Below are 20,128 nucleotides of genomic sequence, written 5' to 3'. Positions count from 1 at the left end.
TCTACGTTTATCAAGACTGGAGACTCTGACACTTCTCCGTGTCACCACGGAGACACCATGTGATACCAAGATACTTACACACTTAAGGGGCACAGACTCAACCAACCGAAAACAGAAGAATACTTCATACTTGATATGAAAGAAAATACAGAATTATTTTTATATGAGGCAAGAAGTTTTACAATTTGGCGCCTGGGTATAAGAAACAGAGGATAATAGATATAGCTTGGATAAAAGCACAATAATTTGTCGAATACTTGGTTTTACAAAGTGCTATTTATGTGCTGCAGGGTATGCTAAGTCCAGCTAATAACAATAAATACAGATACTGTCCCCTGTCAACCCGGAGGACATTCTATAATAGTGGAACAAAACAAATACGACCAATACAGAATGTAATATGCTCTATACAAATAAAAGTGCAAAGAGCGAACATAACGTGTGCTCCTAACAGAGACAGTGCTTCACCTTATTAGTTCTGGCAAAAAAAAAAAAAAAAAGGGCAGGGGGTGGGAGTTGGGATGAGACAAACAAAGAGAAAGTAAATTAAAAAAAAAAAAACAACATAGGATGACTGGACTGACTTCTAACTCCTAAGCACCACCTTCTGGTCAGTTTCCAGCACTATCGGGTAAAAAACACTGGCCATTTTACCCAGTTTTTGGATGAAAATACTTTCTATATTCCTGCTACCCAGGGTCTCAAAAGCCAGATTATTCTTTGTAGTCTTCTTTATCTTCTTAACGTCACAAAAATGGCTGACTTGAGCCCACTAAATACGCCAAAAAGAGATGTTTTCACTAAAAAACAGTAATGGCAACAAAAAGACCAGAGTTTAATCCAACACGGCTCCAGAAGCGTGTACATGGGTCCGCCATAATGCTAGGAGCCAGATGAATGCCTAAGTATTAGCTACATCTCACTGAAAACTATAAATGGTAGGTCTAGAAAATCAAGGAGAGCACAGAAAGGGTGGGGAGTGGGAGGGATGGTAGGAAAGAAGTCCGCAAACACCGAACAGCATCTGCTAGAGAAGAAGACATTTTTTCCTTGGAAAAAGTCAATCCCACAAATTATACACAATAAAAATTTAAAAAGCATTATACTTAATTGTTTTTCCAATACAAATTAGTATACCTTATAGTTTGAATATATTATGGTTTAGCTGGAAATACCATTACTGTCAAAAGGACCTCCCGTACAATCTCAATTAACAAAACTGTTCAGGGAGGAAAAAAAAAAAAATCCGCCAATTCTAAAGCTACAGAGAACTGTGCCAATATGATCTTGCATTGATTTCATAAAGCAAGCATTCTATACAAACATTCCTTGCAACGTCAGTAATAAGTTGTGAATTCAGTTTGGGGAAAGGGTTTTTAATCCCCAAAACATAAAATATTCTTAACTATAGATTCTTCATAGGGAGGAATATTTTATACTTTGAGGATTCAACTGGTCAAACAGTAAAATATTTTCTAACTTGAAAGTCAAGTGAAAGAGAATGAAGTGCCAACTTATTTACTCTAAAGATAGAGAGCTATGGTATTCTAAGGAGAAAATGGTCGTCCCAGTCTGAAACACATTATTTGGGTTTACAGTATGTTTTTCAATGAGAATGCATGCTCTCGAGTGAGGGTCTAGCTTTTGTAAAATCATCAGATTTTCCCCATGAAGTCTCTTAAACAATTTAATAACTATTTTTAATTTTTAAAAACCAAGATATATTTATCAAAACAAGAAAAAAAAATTTCTTACTTACAAAGACCGTAATGAGCCAAGATAATCAAAAGTTCCTTGAGATAATGAAGAAAACAAATTCCCTGAAAGGTTTCTAGAAAAAAAAAAAAAAGGAAATAATTTCATTTTAAAAATATACATAATTATATATCAATTTATACAATTTCCTAATGTGTCCTATAATCACTGAATAAGGTTATAAAGAATTTATGAAAGTTGTTTTAAATCTTATAAAAAGGGAACAACTAGTAAATATTTTATCCAAGGATGAAAAAATTTGTTTTCAACCTACATAAAGTAATAAAATTATTTTTAAGTTATTACTATCAGATAAGGATTTTCTACCAAATACCAGGTGAACCGGAAAGCCACCTCACCGAGCCAGAACTTCAGTGACGCTCTCATTATAAGTGAATTACTCTTCGTGTGTTAACTTGGCATCATTTAAGAAAACAGAAATTTAAAAACAAGAAAAGGACAGGGATGACCAGAATTGATCAGCAGAAACAACCCACAGGAACTGAGCAAAATGTCAACAGAGTGCTATGAGTCCAGGGTTTAGAGGGATGTAATTCAGTGTTGGTCTTGGGCAAATACTTAACCTATCTCATTTCCCGTTGTATCAGATGACTTTAATAAAAATCTAAACCCTTGCAGAGTTTTATATGAATTAAACCCAGAACACCCTATGCTACAATTTGAGGTGGTTTGTTATACCCATAATGATCCCACACTTGACCGACCCTAAGCTCCAAGAGCAGAGGGACTTGTGGGTCTTATTTACCAGGGTACCCCTGGCAGCTAGTAACAAGCTGGGGTACACAGTAGGTGCTCAATAGTTGCGGCTGACTATTCAGGATATAGGCTCCACCTTCAGGAAGGTTCTAATACTACAACAGGAATGAGGACTCTGGGAAGATGGCAGGATGGTCTAACCACCACAAGCTCTGTTCTGTGCCTGGTGTGGTACCAAGAATAGATACAACTTAAACCCAGAATTCTCAAGGAAGATGTCCTGAGACCTAGGAAGAGGTCTGCCTCTCCTCTGGAGTCTGGGCTGAATCCCTCCCGTGTAGGAGAAAGTGACAGTCAACAGATGGATTCTGCAGCAGTTTCTCCTGGATGGGAAGACTCAGAATTACACATACGCCAATCCTTCACAAATTAATATACAATGAAATTCAGGAAAAACATCCCTGGATTGGCTTTTAAATGCAGCGTACAATTTTTGGTAGAAAAAGTCTGGATAAAAGGATTCTGATCTTCACAGGAAAACTGCCTGGGAACTTAGGCAAACAAAAAAAGGATATCTGTCAATTGAAAGAACAATGAAGGAGATGCCCTTCTCTTTTTTGTCCTATCAGAGGGGATACTGAATGTAGATTTTGAAAGGGTTATTGCTGATGGAAGTGTAAATCGCTGTTACATTTTTTAAAAGTAATCAAGATGCAATTAGAACAAACAGTACTTTCATGAAGCTATCCCTATGTGGAATTACATGATTACTCAGATTTGCTTAAAATAATGTAGGCAGGAAGACAGAGATGGAGATAAGGACTAACACAGGCTGCCTATGAAGTTGCTAAGTGTCGAAACTGGGGGAAGGGTACATGGAGATGCCCCACACAACTGTCTCTATGATGTTTTTCTTTTACAAGTTTGCAAGATTCCGTAATAGTTAAGCTGGAAATAAAACTCTGTCATACAAACACAGGATTTAAGTATACTCAAAATAATGGCATCTTCCAGGGATCATTAGATTCTAATTATTAGGTAATTTCATTCTAATCATTAGATAGTATTAGCTTTTTCCTCTTAAAAATCACAGAGAAAGGAATCACATTGCAGTGAGACATGCCATCCTCTCAGTAAAATCCCAACACAAACCAATTTTTCCCTCAGTGTTGGAACAGGCTGGCTAAACATCAGAGTAACCGGCTTTGGTTTGGGGACCATAAAAATTTAGACACATTTTAAAACACTAGAATCACACTCCAGCTCTGAGATACTTACACAGAAAAGTAAAGGGGAACCGAGAATGACAACCAGCAAAGTCATTGCTCCCATGTCCTATCAGCTCCCTGAAGAGAATAGCATCTCCACTCCCACCCCTTTACGCTGTGGTTCTTAATATCTTCATTTTTCTTTATTTGCTTAGTTTTTGCTTAACAGATACATGTGAATCCCTGTAAGTTAAATATGTACGATGCATCACCTTCGTATATACAAGGGATGTTTACCAGGGCCAATTTGTTAAAGGAGGGGAAAATGCAATCAAATGGAATCTCCTTCAACAGAAGAGTAACTGACTGAATTATAATCAGTTCTATACTTGGGATATTCTGTAATTATTAACAAACACGAACTGTATCAACATGTACCCTCTTGAAAAGATATTAATGACATGCCGGTAACTTTTTTAAGTAAATTGCTGAGTACAGCACATACTTAAAGCCCAGTATGGGGGCGCCTGGGTGGCTCACTCGTTAAGTGTCTGCCTTCGGCTCAGGGCGTGATCCTGGCGTCCTGGGATCGAGCCCCATATCAGGCTCCTACGCTGGGAGCCTGCTTCTTCCTCTCCCACTCCCTCTGCTTGTGTTCCCTCTCTTGCTGGCTCGCTCTCTCTCTCTGTCAAATAAATAAATAAATCTTTTTTAAAATAAATAAATAAAATAAAGCCCGGTATGTATGCCTGTACTTTTGTAGGGGCAACAGAAAATCTGAAAATAGTACACCAGATAGTGAGTAATGCTACCTCACAGTGATTCGTATGAAGTGATAGAAGGGAGGTTTAACTTTCCTTCAAATCTCTATGTGGTTTTAATACTTAATGACATCAGTAAGTGTTTGATTGCATAAAGGAAGTTCTTATAAATATCACTCACTGATTCTTTTTTTTTAACTTTATTTATTCAAGAGAGCGCACAAGCAGGGGGAGGGGCAAAGGGAGAGGGAGAAGCAGGTTCCGCACTGAGCCTAATAACACAACAGGGGCACCTGGGTGGCTCAGTTGGTTAAGCGTCTGCCTTCAGCTCGAAGGCAGACACTTAACCAACTGAGCCACCCAGGCACCCTCACTCACCAATTTTTTCTGATAGAAAAATATTAAAGGTATAATTCTTAGGAAAAAAAATACAAGATTTAAACTGATAAAATTCATAAAAAAGGGGGGGAAAAAAGAAAGATTTTGATCTGTTGAGCTCCTGACAACTCCTCTGGAAATTAACACCCTAAGTAAAGGACAGAGACTTCACAGAAGTTCATTTCTGGCTCCCCATCTTTGGTTTGCCAGTTATTTCCACTGTGGAGAGGGATGGGGCAGGAACCTATGGGAGTATGTCTTCAGTTCTCTGAGACAGTTCTCCCCAGAAATTCTCCATCAACAAAGGCAGAGATCCATACACAGCATTAATCAATTCGACTCCCCACACCCATCTCCACTGAAGCTCAGACATATTTAAGGTTATTTTTAAATTCTTTTTTTTTTTTTTTTTTTGAGATTTTATTTATTTGACAGAGAGAGACTAAGAGAGAGAAAGAATGCAAGCACAAGCTGGGGGAGAAGGGGAGGGAGAAGCTGGGCTGGAGCCAGGACCCTGGGATCATGACCTGAGCTGAAGGCAGACACTCAACCAACTGAGCCTCCCAGGTGCCCAGTTGTTTTTGAATTCTTAACCTACAACTCCAAAGCCATGATTTGCTTCAAAACGATGAGAAGTATGGGTGAGAAGGCTACTGTCTGTCTGCCAAGGTCTCACCCAGACCGTGGGGGGCCTCCACTCCAGCCTCCTTGGCTAAGAGGCCCCACCGGTCCCAGATCCCAGGTTCCAAGGCAACCCAGAAAATCCAGCTAAAGAAGCAGTAAAGGAAATATCTATAAAGAGTGATCCACTCTGGATTCCCTTCTTCTATACACCTGCTCTTCTGGGTGGGAGTCAGACTTTATGTAAGAATGCACTACATCCCCAACTGCTAATCAAATTCCCTTTTCCACGTGTTCAACTGAGAAGATGCTTTTCTTCCCGGTGGGAAACACAGATTGTTAACACCCTTCACAACCAGCAAGCATACAGGCTGGCGCAGAAAGCCTAGAAATCTGCAGGTTGCTGCTGTCCATACAGCACACTTGTCCAAAGTTTCTTGGCCCATGACTCTAGACCTGTGTCAACCCAAATTATTATAAGCATCTCCAGTGCAATGCATTCCTGACGTTGAAAAGCTACCTCAATTGGCAATTTTTCTTAGAACAGTCTTTAAAGGATATAAAGCCAGGTTTATTCCTGTATATGCCACAGACTGTTGCATTTGAAAGAGCCACAGTGACCTATTACATGGGCTACAAAATCACTCAACCAAACCTCAAGGTAACAAACTTGGCTGTGCTATTCTTCTGTTCTAATGATTCACCTGGATAAATGTCCTGTAAATTCTCACAACAGGTATCACAGAATTAATAAAAATGTAAGAGACGGACCCAAGCTTTAAGACTTCCAAAACCTTCGGCTTTTGAGGCAGGAGGCAAAAAAAAAAAGTGAGGAAATAGTAAGTAAAATGTAAAGACTGTCCCTTCTAGCTCTTTTGCCTAAAGAACATTTGCTGATGGGTCAAGAATCCCTGGGCCAAAGTTACAAATTCATCTGGAACTGAAGTTGAAACAATAAACTCCAGACTCTTTTTCATTGCTTGAGTCACAGCTATCCAAAAATATAATAGATTTTTCCTTCATAAATGCCTCATTTTGCCAATTCTTATGCAGTCCTCAAAACCAAAAATACAAGACTCTCAGGAAGAGATAATAGAAGCACCGAAATAAAATTGCTGCAATCCAGCCACAAAAAAAGAAAAATGCAATTGGTTTAATTAATTTCAAGTTATGAGCAAAGCTGTACACCAAATCAATCTTATACTTAAACACTTAAGTTTGGCCATATATCTCTCCTCCCAAATTAAAGAGCTCACTGAAAAATACTGCAAGCTTGCTAAGGGGCAGGAGTACCCAGTAGTATCCTAACGAGTGATCTGAAGTCCCCTCACTTTACTGCAGAAATGAAATGACCCCACTATTAAAGCCCCTGAGAGCTTTCGCAAAGTTAACATGAATGAAGTTGCAGGAACATTCTGAAAAGCCACAGAAAGAATGAGGCACAGACAAGCCTTAAAGCTAGACCTTTGACCCTCAATCCCAAATTTCATCCTGCACCCTATTCCCAGACAACTATTCTGTAAAACAGGATTTTATGCCACTTTCCCAACGTAAATGTCCTTCAGTGGCTTCCTATGGTTAAATCAGTTCTAAGCCCCTGTCTGCCTTTCATATGTTCCCATATAAAGTTCTACTAAAGATAATCAGCCTTCCTTCTAAGTTACTCCCAAACAGAGCCTTCTCATTTTAAAAAGAAAATAAAAATGTATTTGATGGCTTATACAAAGTTCTTCTGCATTTATATTATATATAAATTATAAGAGCTACAGATCATTCAAATTTTAATTAATCCTTGTAACTTTGAAGTATGATAAACCGACTTTAACAGATGAAAAAAACAGAGAAGCTCAGAAAAGTGAATTCACCCCAAATCACAAAGTCAGAGAGAGGCATGATTCCAATGGTGGTTTTGCTCTTCACACCAACAGCTCTCCCCCTGACACTGGCTTTGCTCTCACCTTCCACCTTCACGCATCATCAGCTCTGCTTCTTTTCCTTTCTAACTAATCAAAGCTTTGCAATCTCTGGACCATCCGCTCAGGTTTCACCCCTTCCAGGAAATGTATCCAGACCAGCAAAGCTTCTGACCATCTCTCTCAACATGAACATATTCTCTGAGGCATATATCCCATTGAGGGGCTCTGTGTGTATATGCGTGTGTGCCCATGATACATAATATTATGTTCTGATGACACTGTATCCCCAGGACTGAATTTCCAGCTCCTTATCTCTTTCTCCTTCTATAATCCTGACAGCTGCTACTTTACTATCAGACATGTCATAGGTGTCTATAAATATTTGGGTACCAGTTCACATGCTTTCTTATACTTTAATAGAGAAGACGTACTTACAGCCTAACCAGATTGGTGAGCCCTCGAAATATGTCTGCGTTCAGACATCCTATTCGATTATTTGTCAGATCCCTAAAGAGAAAGGGGAAAAAAGTGTCTTCGATTAGTTCTCTTGGTTAATGAAGGTTTCATACGTTCAATATTCAAGAACAGCACCCACGTATCATGAAAGACCTTTCTTCTCAGCATCCCTGAGAAGTTTACCTACTTCAAGTGAGTTAAGGGGAGCACGGAGAGAAAAAAATAATCCTTGCTTTCACCTACTTAGCGCATACAGACTAAACGCTGTCTAATTATAGTGCCCTTTATATTTCAAGCATTTGCTCCTGTAAAATGACTCACGATAGAACTGGAGTGGTAAAAATGAGACTAAATCTATCTTACTGTCTGTGAGAGAATTCCTTAGATGACCTACACCGTTCTTAATGCTGCAGAAGTTAGGGACAGAGCCCAGTCTCAGAGAACACCAGACAGACAAAAGATAAAGGGGAAAATTACCAAAATGCTTAAATAGTCAGACGTTTTGACTGTAATGAAAACTGAGTTTGCTTATACCTCACAGATCTATCGTTTAGTCTCCAAGCCAAATTACTTTAGCTTTATCTAAATAATGGTCTAGTTATTTTTTTCCCATCACTCTTAAATTCTTCTTTTTAAAGATTTATTTATTTTAGAGAAAGAGAGGGCGGGGGAGAAGGGAGGAGGGAGAGAGGGAGAGACAGAAGTCCAAGCAGATGCCCCACTGAGCGTGGAGCCTGAGGAGGGGCTCAATCTCATGACTCCAAGATCATGACCTGAGCCAAAATCAAGAGTTGGACACTTAACCAGCTAAGTCACGTGGACACCCCACTCTAAACTTTTTTTTAAAAGATTTTATTTATTTATTTATTTATTTATTTGAGAAAGCAAGAGCACACACACAAGGGGTGGAGGGGCAGAGGGAGTAGCAGACTCCCTGTTGAGCGTGGAGCCCCACATGGAGCTCACTGCCAGAACCCTGAGATTATGACCTGAGCTGAAGTCAGACAACTAACTGACTGAGCCACCCAGGTGTCCCACCCCACTCTTCACTTCTTATAGTTCCCATCAAATGTTACTTCCTAAATATTTTTTTTTCTCCTCAATCCATGAAACTTTTTACCTACGTAAAATGTGTAGTAGATATTGTGTTCTTTCTGCACTATTTTTTTCCACACCACAGACAGCAAACACAATTTTAAATTTTAATCAAGAGACTACATTCTTACTGGGAGATAATAAATGACAATTTCTGTAACCTTCAAGTAAGATAGCATGGCTTTCAGCATTTTTTCCATCGCTACACTTGCTAAACTATATGCAAGAAAACCTAAAACAGTGAATCTTAATTTTTATCAGTTCCTACTTAGGAATTATTCACCCCTTGGATTTCGATAAAAGAATTAGGATAAGATTCTAAACCAAACTTTCAAAAATATTTCTATCACCTTTTCTTCAATGTCCATATTATTCTTTGCAGTGGAAAAGTACCTGTTCTTTGAGTCATGCTCTGAGTTACTCTCTAGAGAAGCATCTTGTTCCACCCATCTCTGAACTAAAATTGTTGGGTTCTAAATTGTATATAACACCAGAAACTGTATCAGCTGTATTAGAACCCAGAAATGATAAGGGCCCGGCATCTCAATCAGGTACCTAGGCACTAAGTTTCTCCCCTAGATATTCTGAAACCTAGTTTAGGTAATCCTGAGTTGCCCTAATTTCACAGCTCCGCCTTCCCTATCTTATGGCAACATTTTTTTTTTTAAGATTTTATTTATCTATTTGAGAGACAGAGACAGAGCGTGAGCAGGGGGGGAGGAGGCAGAGGGAGAGGAAGAAGCAGACTCCCCGCTGAGCAGGGACCCAGGAACCTGAGATCATGACCTGAGCCGAAGGCAGACTCTTAACCGACTGACCGTCCAGGTGCCCCTTATGGTAATTTTTGATTTTAAAAAAAAAAATCTTAAGCAATACAAAACTTTATCTGCGCCTGATCTGCTCCAGGCTCCTGCTCCTCAGAATACTAAAGCAAAGTATTTAATCCGATGGGACTTTTTTTTATTCCAGCTGATTTTCCTTTTATTTCTGGGTTTTACTGTTTAAGAAAATTAGGCATCATTTTGTGAATTGCTGCTTAAACAAGCATTTCTGGGCTCTATTCATTATCTTGTCTCACTTCTGAGCTTTAACTGGTGTAATTACCACTGATTCTTTGGAAACAATTTCATTATAGCTATACCTACTTAAAATGGTATTTAGGTATTGATAATGGGTTTTTATTTAGATTGAGAATCAGCTTGAATTTGTTGATAAAGCAAAAGAGAAACTGAATGGGTCTAGGTTTTACCTACTTTTGGTAGTTTATCCTTCAGAAAGCCACTTAATCTTCCTGATTCAAATTATCTATAAAATAAAGGCAAAGCCATGGGACGCTTACAGAAACGCTTTATGTGTGTCGAGTGAGAGGCACAATTGAAATGAATGATTTAGAGCCTCCTAAGAAAGAGCGCCTGTATCCACAAGCAACCGGCAAACATTACCACCACAGAATATCTTTGTATCTCATTGAGTTTACATATACGACTCTCTCAGCTTGCAAGTCGTATACCATAAGTTCCATTACACGTCAGCTGTTTGAAATTAAGAATGTATTTTCTACTGGGAAGAATATTATAAATGGCAATTACCTTTCTAGGCAAGAACACAAGAGACTACTTACTGTGTAATGCAATGGAAAAATGCCCAGGCAGTGCCAGGGACGGTATCAGTAGTTAAATGCTACTGAACAAGAAATTTATTTATTTATTTTGGATGGAAGTACTTGAGACATTATTTACTGAAGGATAAAGAGCCGGATAGAGAATCTAAGATATTCTGCATTATCCTTAAAACATCCTGATGAAACCGCTTTTTATTAGCAGTCAAGTTCCCTTCAACCTGTGTCTCAACATGAAGATATTATTAGCATGCATCTTCCTAAAAAGAGCTTCCCTCTCAAAAAGCTGGGAATAAAGTGGGGCCAATCACAAAGGGAGAGAATAAGTTGTCTGTCTTGTCTGGCAATATGACATCATATCCCCCCATAGGAGGGGGGGAGGGAAAAGCCTGGAGGGAAAGATATTCTAGATATTTCCAAACTCAGAATTTCCAGGAGGAACAAATAAAACAAAGATGGTTCGGCCTCAGCCCCAGTTTCTGATACGGTGGGTCTCACACCCACACTCCCGCTTCCTACTTGAGGCCTTCTGTTCCTACCCCTGATTCAAAGTGACCCATCCAAACACAGTGTCTGTGTGCACCTGGTGAGAAGCACAAAGAAAGTGACTCACTGTCAGCAACCAAGCTTACTGACCTGCTCTTCCCTGACTGGTGCACGCAGCCTATCTGGGGCCCTGTTCCACACCCTTGCCTGCCTCAGAATGGCTGAGTCCTAGCAGCTCTCAGCAGCTACGCTCTAGCTACGGCTCCCTCTCTCTATAAGTAGGCTCCTGGCTGGTGCACAGGACTCCACTAGACTGCCAAGCCCTCGAGGGGTTCCTGAATTACCCCTGTACCTCTGGAGCCAGGCACACTGCTGGGCACCCACCACAGACTCAATTTTTGTTCAGCGGAACTGACGCTGCTCTCTGTCTCACCACCTGTTCCCACCGGTGGACCCAGTTACTACTGTTACTGGGCTGTAAACCAAACTCTACCCCTTGATCCACTGCAACTCCAATGCCCACGTAATGCCCACTCGCCTCCAACACTTATCTTCCCTAGCCAGAACTCCAGTCTCCATTAACACCACTGACCTACTAGAGACGGGCCAGTTTTTCTGACTTGCCTCATTAAAAAGCCTTAACTGGGAAATAATGGAGAGCAAAGTGCACAAGGAAGAAAAGGATCAAGGGCAAGACGTCCAGCAGACATCCCAGGGTGTCCTGAGCGCAGAGAAGTATGATAAAAACAATGAACCGCCATCCAACGCCCTCGACAAAATCCATGGTAATATCGTTCCCTCCCACAGAGTCTCACTGAAATTTCAAACAGTGTTACACAATGAAGAGAGAACCCTTTAACTCCTACTACACCTCGTCTTCTAGAATTCTGAACACTACAACTCACCAAGACAGGGGACGGAGAGGAGAGAGCTTCAGAGGATACGTTTTAGATGAAAAAAAAAATTATATTTGCACAAGTGATTTTTTTTTTTTAAATCAGCAAAAACAGCACAGCCAACTCTTACAACTGGATCTGACTGTAAAAAGGAACGAGTTTGGAATGAGAGAATAATAGATACAAAACGTCAAAAGTATCAGGAGGGAAGGTCCTTGTCAGCATTTCAGTACGTCCTGGCATGATTCAACTCGGAGCAAACATAGCTTATTTTATTATACAAATAACATGGGAAACAAAGAAAAAGTTAAAAAAAAAAAAAAGGACCCAGACACCCCCAATACTTTATAAACGTTAAATAGTAAAAGAGCACAAGAGAGAGGCACCTGGCTGGCTCAGTCAGTAGAGCAGACGACTCCTGATCTCAGGGTTGTGAGTTCGAGCCCCATGTCGGGTGTAGAGATTACTTAAAAATAAAATCTTTAAATAAATAAAAGAACATGATAGAACCAAACAAATAAAATAAAAGGAGAGAGAAAGAGAGAGAGACAGGGACAGAGGAAGGGCCTCCTATTAGGAAGAACGAAAGCATCGTCCATCGCTTCATCCCCAACATCCTCTGTCCCCAGTTCTCCGCACTGAAGCGGTTTCTCCTTCCTGCCATCAAGAATATTCTGAAACACAAATCTGATGTCAGCTCCGGATTCAATAAGTCCTGCTGGCCCCACACTGTCTGAAAAGAGACAAAGTTCTTTAACATGGCAGGTCATCTTAGCCCTAGGAAAGCCTAATCTCTCCATGACCCACTTAAACCCCTCTTCCCCCCCTTTGTCCTCCATGCTCTGGCTCCACATGGACGCCCACTCTGCTTAGAACGCCGGTTTTGTTATTTGGCAATAGGCAGTGCCCATCCCTCGGGAGCAAGGGCAGATCTGAAGGTCTGCTGCTGGGGCAGGCCGTTCCCCTCCCAGCCGGCCCCTCCTTTCCTCGGCACATTCTTCCTATGACTTTAGCTCTGACGTGCGCGCGTGGGAGGGCGTATCTTCGTTATCTAGTTGCCCTCAAGGGTCTGTGCGCTCTTCCCAAGAAGTCAGCCCATGGTAGGCAGCCAGCACTTAATAGTAAGAAATATCTTTGGAAGGACTAAGGGATGGTGGGACAGTCCACAGGGCCCGCGTGTAGGGTTACGTCCCCAATACGAGCACGCGCACACGACAGCTGTGAAAACCGCATAGTAAGGAGTGAAGGGGAGCTGCTGAGCTTCAGAAGTAGTAGGGGCGCCTGGGTGGCTCAGTCGTTAAGCCTCTGCCTTCCGCTCAGGGCGTGATCCCGGCGTTCTGGGATAGAGCCCCACATCAGGCTCCAACGCTGGGAGCCTGCTTCCCCCTCTCCCACTCCCCCTGCCTGTGTTCCCTCTCTTGCTGGCTGTCTCTCTGTCAAATAAATAATAAAAACTTAAAAAAAAAAAAAAAAAGAAGTAGTAAAAACTGCACTGTAGGTTTTGAAATAATAATACACAGATAAAATATACATGCAATAGCAAAGACTTTAAACCATTAGTAGAAAGGGGCGTCAATTGAATGCATATACAACAGATACGAGTTTGCATTCAGAACTTCAAAACCCTCTACGCATTACATATGATGATCACTGGCAAAGCCAGTACAGTCGTCATTTTATTAGCCTAAGAAGGACACAGCCATCTACCATCAAATCAAATTACTGCACAAATTAACCACTTTCTATGCTACTTATATTAAATATTCTTTTTGTTTCTATCATGGACTTAGCCAATAAACTAAAAATTGTTTAAAACCCATTTTTTTAATCATGTTAACGCTTGAAGTAGATTAATGGTTACTACAGAAGAACAATTCGGGGCGCCTGGGCGGCTCATTCGGTTTTAAGTGTCCCACTCTTGACTTTGGTCATGATCTCAAGGTCGTGAGATGGAGACCCCTGTCCTACGCTCAGCACAGAGTTTGCTTGTCCCTCTCCCTCTGCTCCTCCCCCCACGCTCGCGCGCTCTCTCTCTCTCTCTCTCTCTCGTGCGCCCTCTATCTAGCTGTAAAATAAAATCTTTAAAAAAAAAAAAGAAAGAAAAAGAAGAGAACAGTTCAAACTCGTAAGCAAGCAATTCAAATACTTACAATCTTTTTAGCGATGACAGTCCCCAAAAGGCACCTGGATCTATACTACTAATAAGATTATTTCGGAGGTCTCTGTTAAAAAACAGAATAAAAGTTATCACTTAGAGTGCTGGTAAGTGATATTTAGGCAAACTACAGTTACCTGCTATACAGAAAACAACAATAATGGGAGGAAAGTAACGCCAAAAAGGTTAACCCCTATAGTAAGTGGCAGAGCCAAAATTCAAATTCAAGAAATCTGGTTCCAAAGCCACTTGTTTTGGTCAATATAATAAAGGCATCTACCAAAAAAGATATATACGTCCCTATATTATTCAAATTCAAAGTCATGCCCAAACTACAATCCTAAACATTCTACAATTTCCTCCTCAGTATGCTACACTTGAGTTTTGTCAAAATAAATCAGATTATGTTTGTGAACATAATTAAACTGAATTTTTAAAAACCATCTTCTAAAATATACTCTAAAATTCATGTCACTGAGTTTTTCATATTTTTCCCTCCCTGAGCTTTTGCGGTTAGGATTCCTATAAAATAACAATGCGATCATTCACAACATGTAGCTCAAGGCAAAGATCCAGCAGCCCCCAAGGCTCTGGCATCTGAGGGCAGTCTCCATTTACTCCCACTCTCATGCGCAGCCCTGCCATGTCAGCACACCGCCACCAGGGGCCAGTGGTGAGCGCCACAGCCACGGCCCTCCACCAGTGAGGATCTGGGCCACCTGCTAAGGCTGCTGCTCTCTGGTGGGTACCTGGGCCCAGCTGGGGACTCAAGTCGTCCCCATGCAAATGTTCACACAGACCTCAAAGACAGCAGACATTCAACTGCAGGAGCACTTAGAAGCCCCTTTTCCCTGACCACATTCCTGCCCGTGGCTGGCCCACACTTGAGCTTTGTCAGACCCTTGAGCCGGACTCCCTCATAACCTTGCCCACTGAAGTCACGAGTAGTTTCCAGTCATCTCTCAAGGCACCTGACATCACACTATGAGCAGAAGAAACTCTGCTACTTCTCTTGTCCTTCCCTTCTCCCTTCCTTCCCTAAGAATGGCAACCCTGCCCCTCATCCATAGGGATGCACACAGAGTTGGTGAGAAAATATAGAAATGCAGAGCAACACCCACTACAAACCACCTCACCAGGTCCTTTAGTCTCTTACTTACTGGAGATTTAAAAGGGCTTCGTAGAAGTGTATTTTGGGCCACTGGTGTCGCCTGTTATGACATTGAGGTGACAAGTCTCTGGGATCCTTTATATCTATTGCTCCATCATGGGATTATAGCCTGACCCCACACAGTCTATAAGCTAGAGAAAAATCTGGTGTTTACCCCTTTTCAAACCACTCCAACTCAGAAAGTGTCTGACTTCACCCGTCTACCTGTGCTGAAGAGAAGAACCCCACGGAAGTCTTACTGCAATGAGCACCGATCCATCCAGTGAAGGGAGGCACGTTCAATTTTACTGACCCTTCAGCTAATGAAAACTATCTGATGTATACGGCCTGCTTCATAATGTGCTATTTTCTTCTAACAGTTCAAACTATCGATATATACCAGTGACAACGCTAGGGTTAGTTTCTGACAGGTTTCCTGGAAATTTCACAAAAACATCGTGAGGAGACTGGCCGTCTGCCCATCATGGTGGCAATCATTCATTTACTCTAAGTCTGGCATTCTTTCTTTTTTTTTTTTTTAAGATTTTATTTATTTATTTGACAGAGAGAGAGAGAGAGCACAAGCAGGGGGAGAGGCAGAGGGAGAGGGAGAAGCAGGCTCCCCAACTGAGCAGGGAGCCCGACGCGGGGCTTGATCCCAGGACCATGGCCTGAGCCCAAGGCAGATGCTTAACTGACTGAGCCACCCAGACGCCCCAAGTCCAGCATTCTCGCTGTGTCACTGACATTGGCTTCCCACACTAGCCTTGCTGTTTAATACATGGTGATAAGACACCGGTCAGAACGTCTCATAACACTTCTCTGGAAGTGCAGTCTGTAATGCCAGGAGCACAACGCTCGCCAGCAAATACCACTCCGCCTTTCTGGAGTCTTACTCCCAGTGTCACACACCAGGCGTTCTTGGGGGCGGGGGGGTAGAACTGCCATTCCACCCTCCTCCCCAAATCAGAGCCCGATGCGTCTAAATAAAACTGAACCCCCAGTACGTTGTAACTCTTTTTTTAAGAAAAGAAATAACCGGGGCGCTTGGGTGGCTCCGGTGGTTATGTACCTGCCTTCAGCTCAGGTCATGATCCTGGAGTCCTAGGATCGAGCCCCACATCGGGCTCCTTGCTCAGCGGGGAGCCTGCTACTCCTCCCGCTTGTGTGCTCTCTCTCTCTCTCTCAAATAAATAAATAAAATCTTAAAAAAAAAAGAAATACCCATTAAACATAAAATCTATGCTCTGATTACCATTACTAAATAAGGATTTCATTGATCAGAACTCAGATTCTATATTCCACAAGAAAACAGCTTTGTCAATGCTGGCAGCTGACCTAAATTTTGGGATTTTTTGGTTTTTTTTTTTTTTTTTTTTTTTGCACCACAGCCTCTAAGATATTTTTTTTTTAAATAAAGTAAATGAAAATATCTGAAAAGGCCAGGTAGCTTCACAAAATGGAACTGGATGGTAATAAAAGTCTCAAAAGACATTCAGGTAAACTCTCAAATCCTACCCTTCTTTCCGAACTTCCAATCAGCTTTTAACTAAGGAGTAAAAAAAAAAAAAAAAAAAAAAAAGATGTCCTTGGTGTAGCAACCTCAACAGGAAAAGAAAATCATGCGGAGACTAACTTCCCTGCTACAGAGCCATGGCCTCCGCCTCCCTCATCCCCAGACACCTGCCGGGGGCCCAAATGGCTAGTGAGGCAGATTTTGAGAGCACAGCCCAGGCTGGCTGCTCCCCTGCCTGCCACTATGCCCTGCAGCCTTTCTCTTGGCCACTCCAGAAAGTCAGAGGTGAAGGGCGTTTAAGTGGCCCTGAGAAGAGCCATCACCCCATGAGAGAGGGGAGCAGGTTCAGGCCGGCCTCCAGGGTGAGGAGGAGGAGGAGGAGGAGGAAGCGTGCTCCACACAGGCACCCAACGGTCCAGGCCCAGCTGCCTGCCACAGGAGCCTCTGCTCACAAAGGCACCACACACCGGCTTCCTTCCCTCCCCTCTCATCGTCCACTCCCTGATATGTGAGATTTCTCGGACCACCTCTCAGATGAACCACCTGAACCCAGAATTTCATCTCAGGACCTGCTTCTGGGAAAACTCAGGTCCAGATACTGGCCCACTAACGTGAAATCCACCCGCACCAGGACAAGCGTTCACACTCAGGGCAGAGACCTAAGGAGACTCTATCCACCCACTCCATTTTCAGGGCAAGAGCAGAAACGGGAAGACTACTAGTCATTCAAAAATTCAAAACCTTAAAAGAAGAAAAAAATAAAATTTATTCCTAAGGAAAAAAAAAATTCAAAAACTTTAGAGTAGGTGGAGGTGAGGAAGGAGAGCACATATGAAAGGTTCCAGAATTTAACAATGGTACTCAAACTATGACTGCTATCAATCATTTCATGTCACTGTGCTAAACATTTTTTTTTTGTTTTTTGCTGCCTTCTCCCGTGCACTGGGGAGGAGCACCCTTACTTCTCTCACAGACCGTACATACAGACAGTGCCTCAGAATCCCCAACACCACCCCTCCAGGTACAGCACTCGATCAACCTCCATTCAGATTTTCCAAACACCGTCGTCTTGGTAAGTTGGCAGGATTACATGTCCCTGGTCCAACTAAACCTAGGGCCTGGGGTGGTGGGGAGGAGGCAGATGGGGACAAGGATTGGCCATTTCCATTGGTTTGATTAGATAACCCCAGGACCCTCTGCTACCATGATATAAGAGCCTGTTTATGGGGCATCTGGCTGGCTCAGTAGGTAAAGCATGTAATTCTTGACCTCAGGGCCATGAGTTTAAGCCCCATGGGTGTGCAGAGCTTACTTAAAAAAATATATAAATAAATAAATAAATAAATAAATAAATAAATAAGAGCCTGTCTAATGAAGCAAAAGATAGGAAAAGAGAATTAATGCTGAGCCTCTGGATCCAGCCAAGCCTGAAGTCCAGCTCTAACTCTCTGGGCTCCTCAGTTACACGAATCACTAATTTTAGTGAGTTGGTGTCTGCCGCCTACCATCCCATTAAGATCTACAATCAATCCTAGGAGACACAACTCCTGCTACAGATAAAGAACTCACGTGCAAAAAGATTATGAAATTTGGCCAAGTTCTGAGTGGCCGAGCCAGAAGTCAGGATTTCAACACATCTTCCTGACTGACACAGTGGAGATTTACTAAAGGAACCAAGTCAATTTATACCTAGGGCAAGAGGAAGATAGATACAGCAAATGTGCCAAGAAACTGGCAAGGTGCTAGATACCATTCTTTCAAATTCTCTGCATGTTTGATACATTTTATTCATTGGAAAAAGTTACTATATGTGCTATTGTCCAGCCTTCCAACTTGGTGTCAAAGGCATCCACCTCTCCCTCCTCGCTGTCATCACCCCCACACGGTGCTGGCTGGTGTCCTTGCTTCTCCCAGCTATGCTCCATTGAAAGTGATCTTCCTGGGGCACCTGGGTGGCTTGGTCCACTGAGCATCTGCCTTCGGCTCAGGTCCTGATCTCAGGGTGCCAGGATCGAGACACATGCTGGGCTCCCTGCTCAGCGGGGAGCCTGCTTCTCCCTCTGACCCTCCCCCCTGCTTGTGCTCCAGCTCACACTCTCCTTCTCTCAAATTAATAAATTAAAAAAAAAATCTTAAAAAAAAAAATCAAGTGATCTTCCTAAGCATATTTCTGAATGTGTCTGTGCTAGTTAAAACCTCCAAGAGCTCCAGGTCCCTCAGAATTAACTCCAAACTCTTTAAACTAACTTACAAGCGCCACCATGGCCCCGGCCCTAACTCTGATTCCCATTCTGCTCCATACCTTTCTTTGACACTAAGTCAGCCTTTCTCTCTTCATATTACTAGTCATATTTCAAGATGTTTCTAGAAGGAGTCCTACTTCTCTCACGTCCAGACCTTGGCAGAGGGTTGCTCTGCCCTTGACCCACCTCCCCCAGGATCTATCCTCACCTGCATCCTCGTTTTTCACGCCTGAGTAACTCCCACTCATCCTTTACATCTTGAACAGCATTCCTTTTTCCAAAAAAAATATCTCTGGACAATAATGCCCTGTACTTTCCCTGCTGTGGCCCTCATCACCCTCTACTCACTGCTTAAACCACCTTCACTGAGAGACCAAAAGTTCCACACGGGCAGGGTCCACGTCCACCGATTCAGCGAGATGGACAGACACACATTACAGAGTGCGATGGACACTGCTACGGTCTGGATGTTTGTGTCTTCCCAAAATTCATATTGAAATCCTAACTCCCAAAGTGATGGAATTAGGAGGTGGGGCTTCTGAGAGGTGATTAGGTCATGAGAGCGGAGACCTAATGAATGAGGTCGATGCCCTTATAAAAGAGACCCCGAAGTTTCCTCATCCCCTTCCACCACGAGAGGTTACAGCCAACTAAGAAGCGGTCTCTCACTGAACAATGAATCTGCCGGCACCTTGATCTCGAGCTTCCCAGCCTCCCAAACTCAATGTCTGTTGAAAAATAAATGTTTGTTGTTTGCAAGCTACCCTGTTTATGGTATCTTGTGATAGCAGCCAGAATGGATGAAGACAGATGATAAATGCATAAGAAAGTACACCACGGCCGGGAGACAGAATTATGTTACCTGACCCTCACTACAAAAATCTCTTTGGTAAATTACAGTTAGCTACAAAATCATGATGATATTCATAAACTCAGGCAACACAGAGACAGCGGCATCTCATTCATAACCACTTACATTTCTCAATAAAGGCAGAGGGTCAGGATGCCTGCAACTGACCTTCAAGGAATTCAGCAAACGTGTGTATGTGCAGGCATGTTCCAATATGAAGAGAAAAATGACAGCAAATCACAACTAATTATTGCAGCTGGGTAGTTACACTGGTGATAGGGGAGGTTACTACATTAATTCTTTACAT

General features: G+C 42.1%; 1 protein-coding gene across 2 annotated transcripts in view; it reads right to left on the bottom strand.

Moving 5' to 3' along the window:
- ADGRA3 (adhesion G protein-coupled receptor A3) overlaps positions 1–20,128 on the bottom strand; it is a 123,659-nt gene that overhangs the window by 61,897 nt on the left and 41,634 nt on the right. Inside the window, exons 3-5 of one of the 2 annotated variants that reach the window (XM_040625212.1) lie at positions 14,058–14,129; positions 7,792–7,863; positions 1,760–1,831 (exon numbers count right to left, since the gene is read on the bottom strand). In XM_040625212.1, coding sequence (XP_040481146.1) covers positions 1,760–1,831; positions 7,792–7,863; positions 14,058–14,129 — 216 coding nt within the window. Of the gene's footprint in view, positions 1–1,759; positions 1,832–7,791; positions 7,864–14,057; positions 14,130–20,128 lie in introns of those variants that run through there. The other variant, XM_040625213.1, reaches the window with a different exon arrangement.

The sequence above is a fragment of the Ursus maritimus genome, unplaced genomic scaffold (assembly GCF_017311325.1).
Source record: "Ursus maritimus isolate PB19 unplaced genomic scaffold, ASM1731132v1 scaffold_8, whole genome shotgun sequence".
In the NCBI taxonomy this organism is placed as follows: Eukaryota; Metazoa; Chordata; class Mammalia; order Carnivora; family Ursidae; genus Ursus; species Ursus maritimus.
Note: the sequence above shows the minus strand (reverse complement) of the source record. Positions and strands in the feature narration are given on the sequence as shown.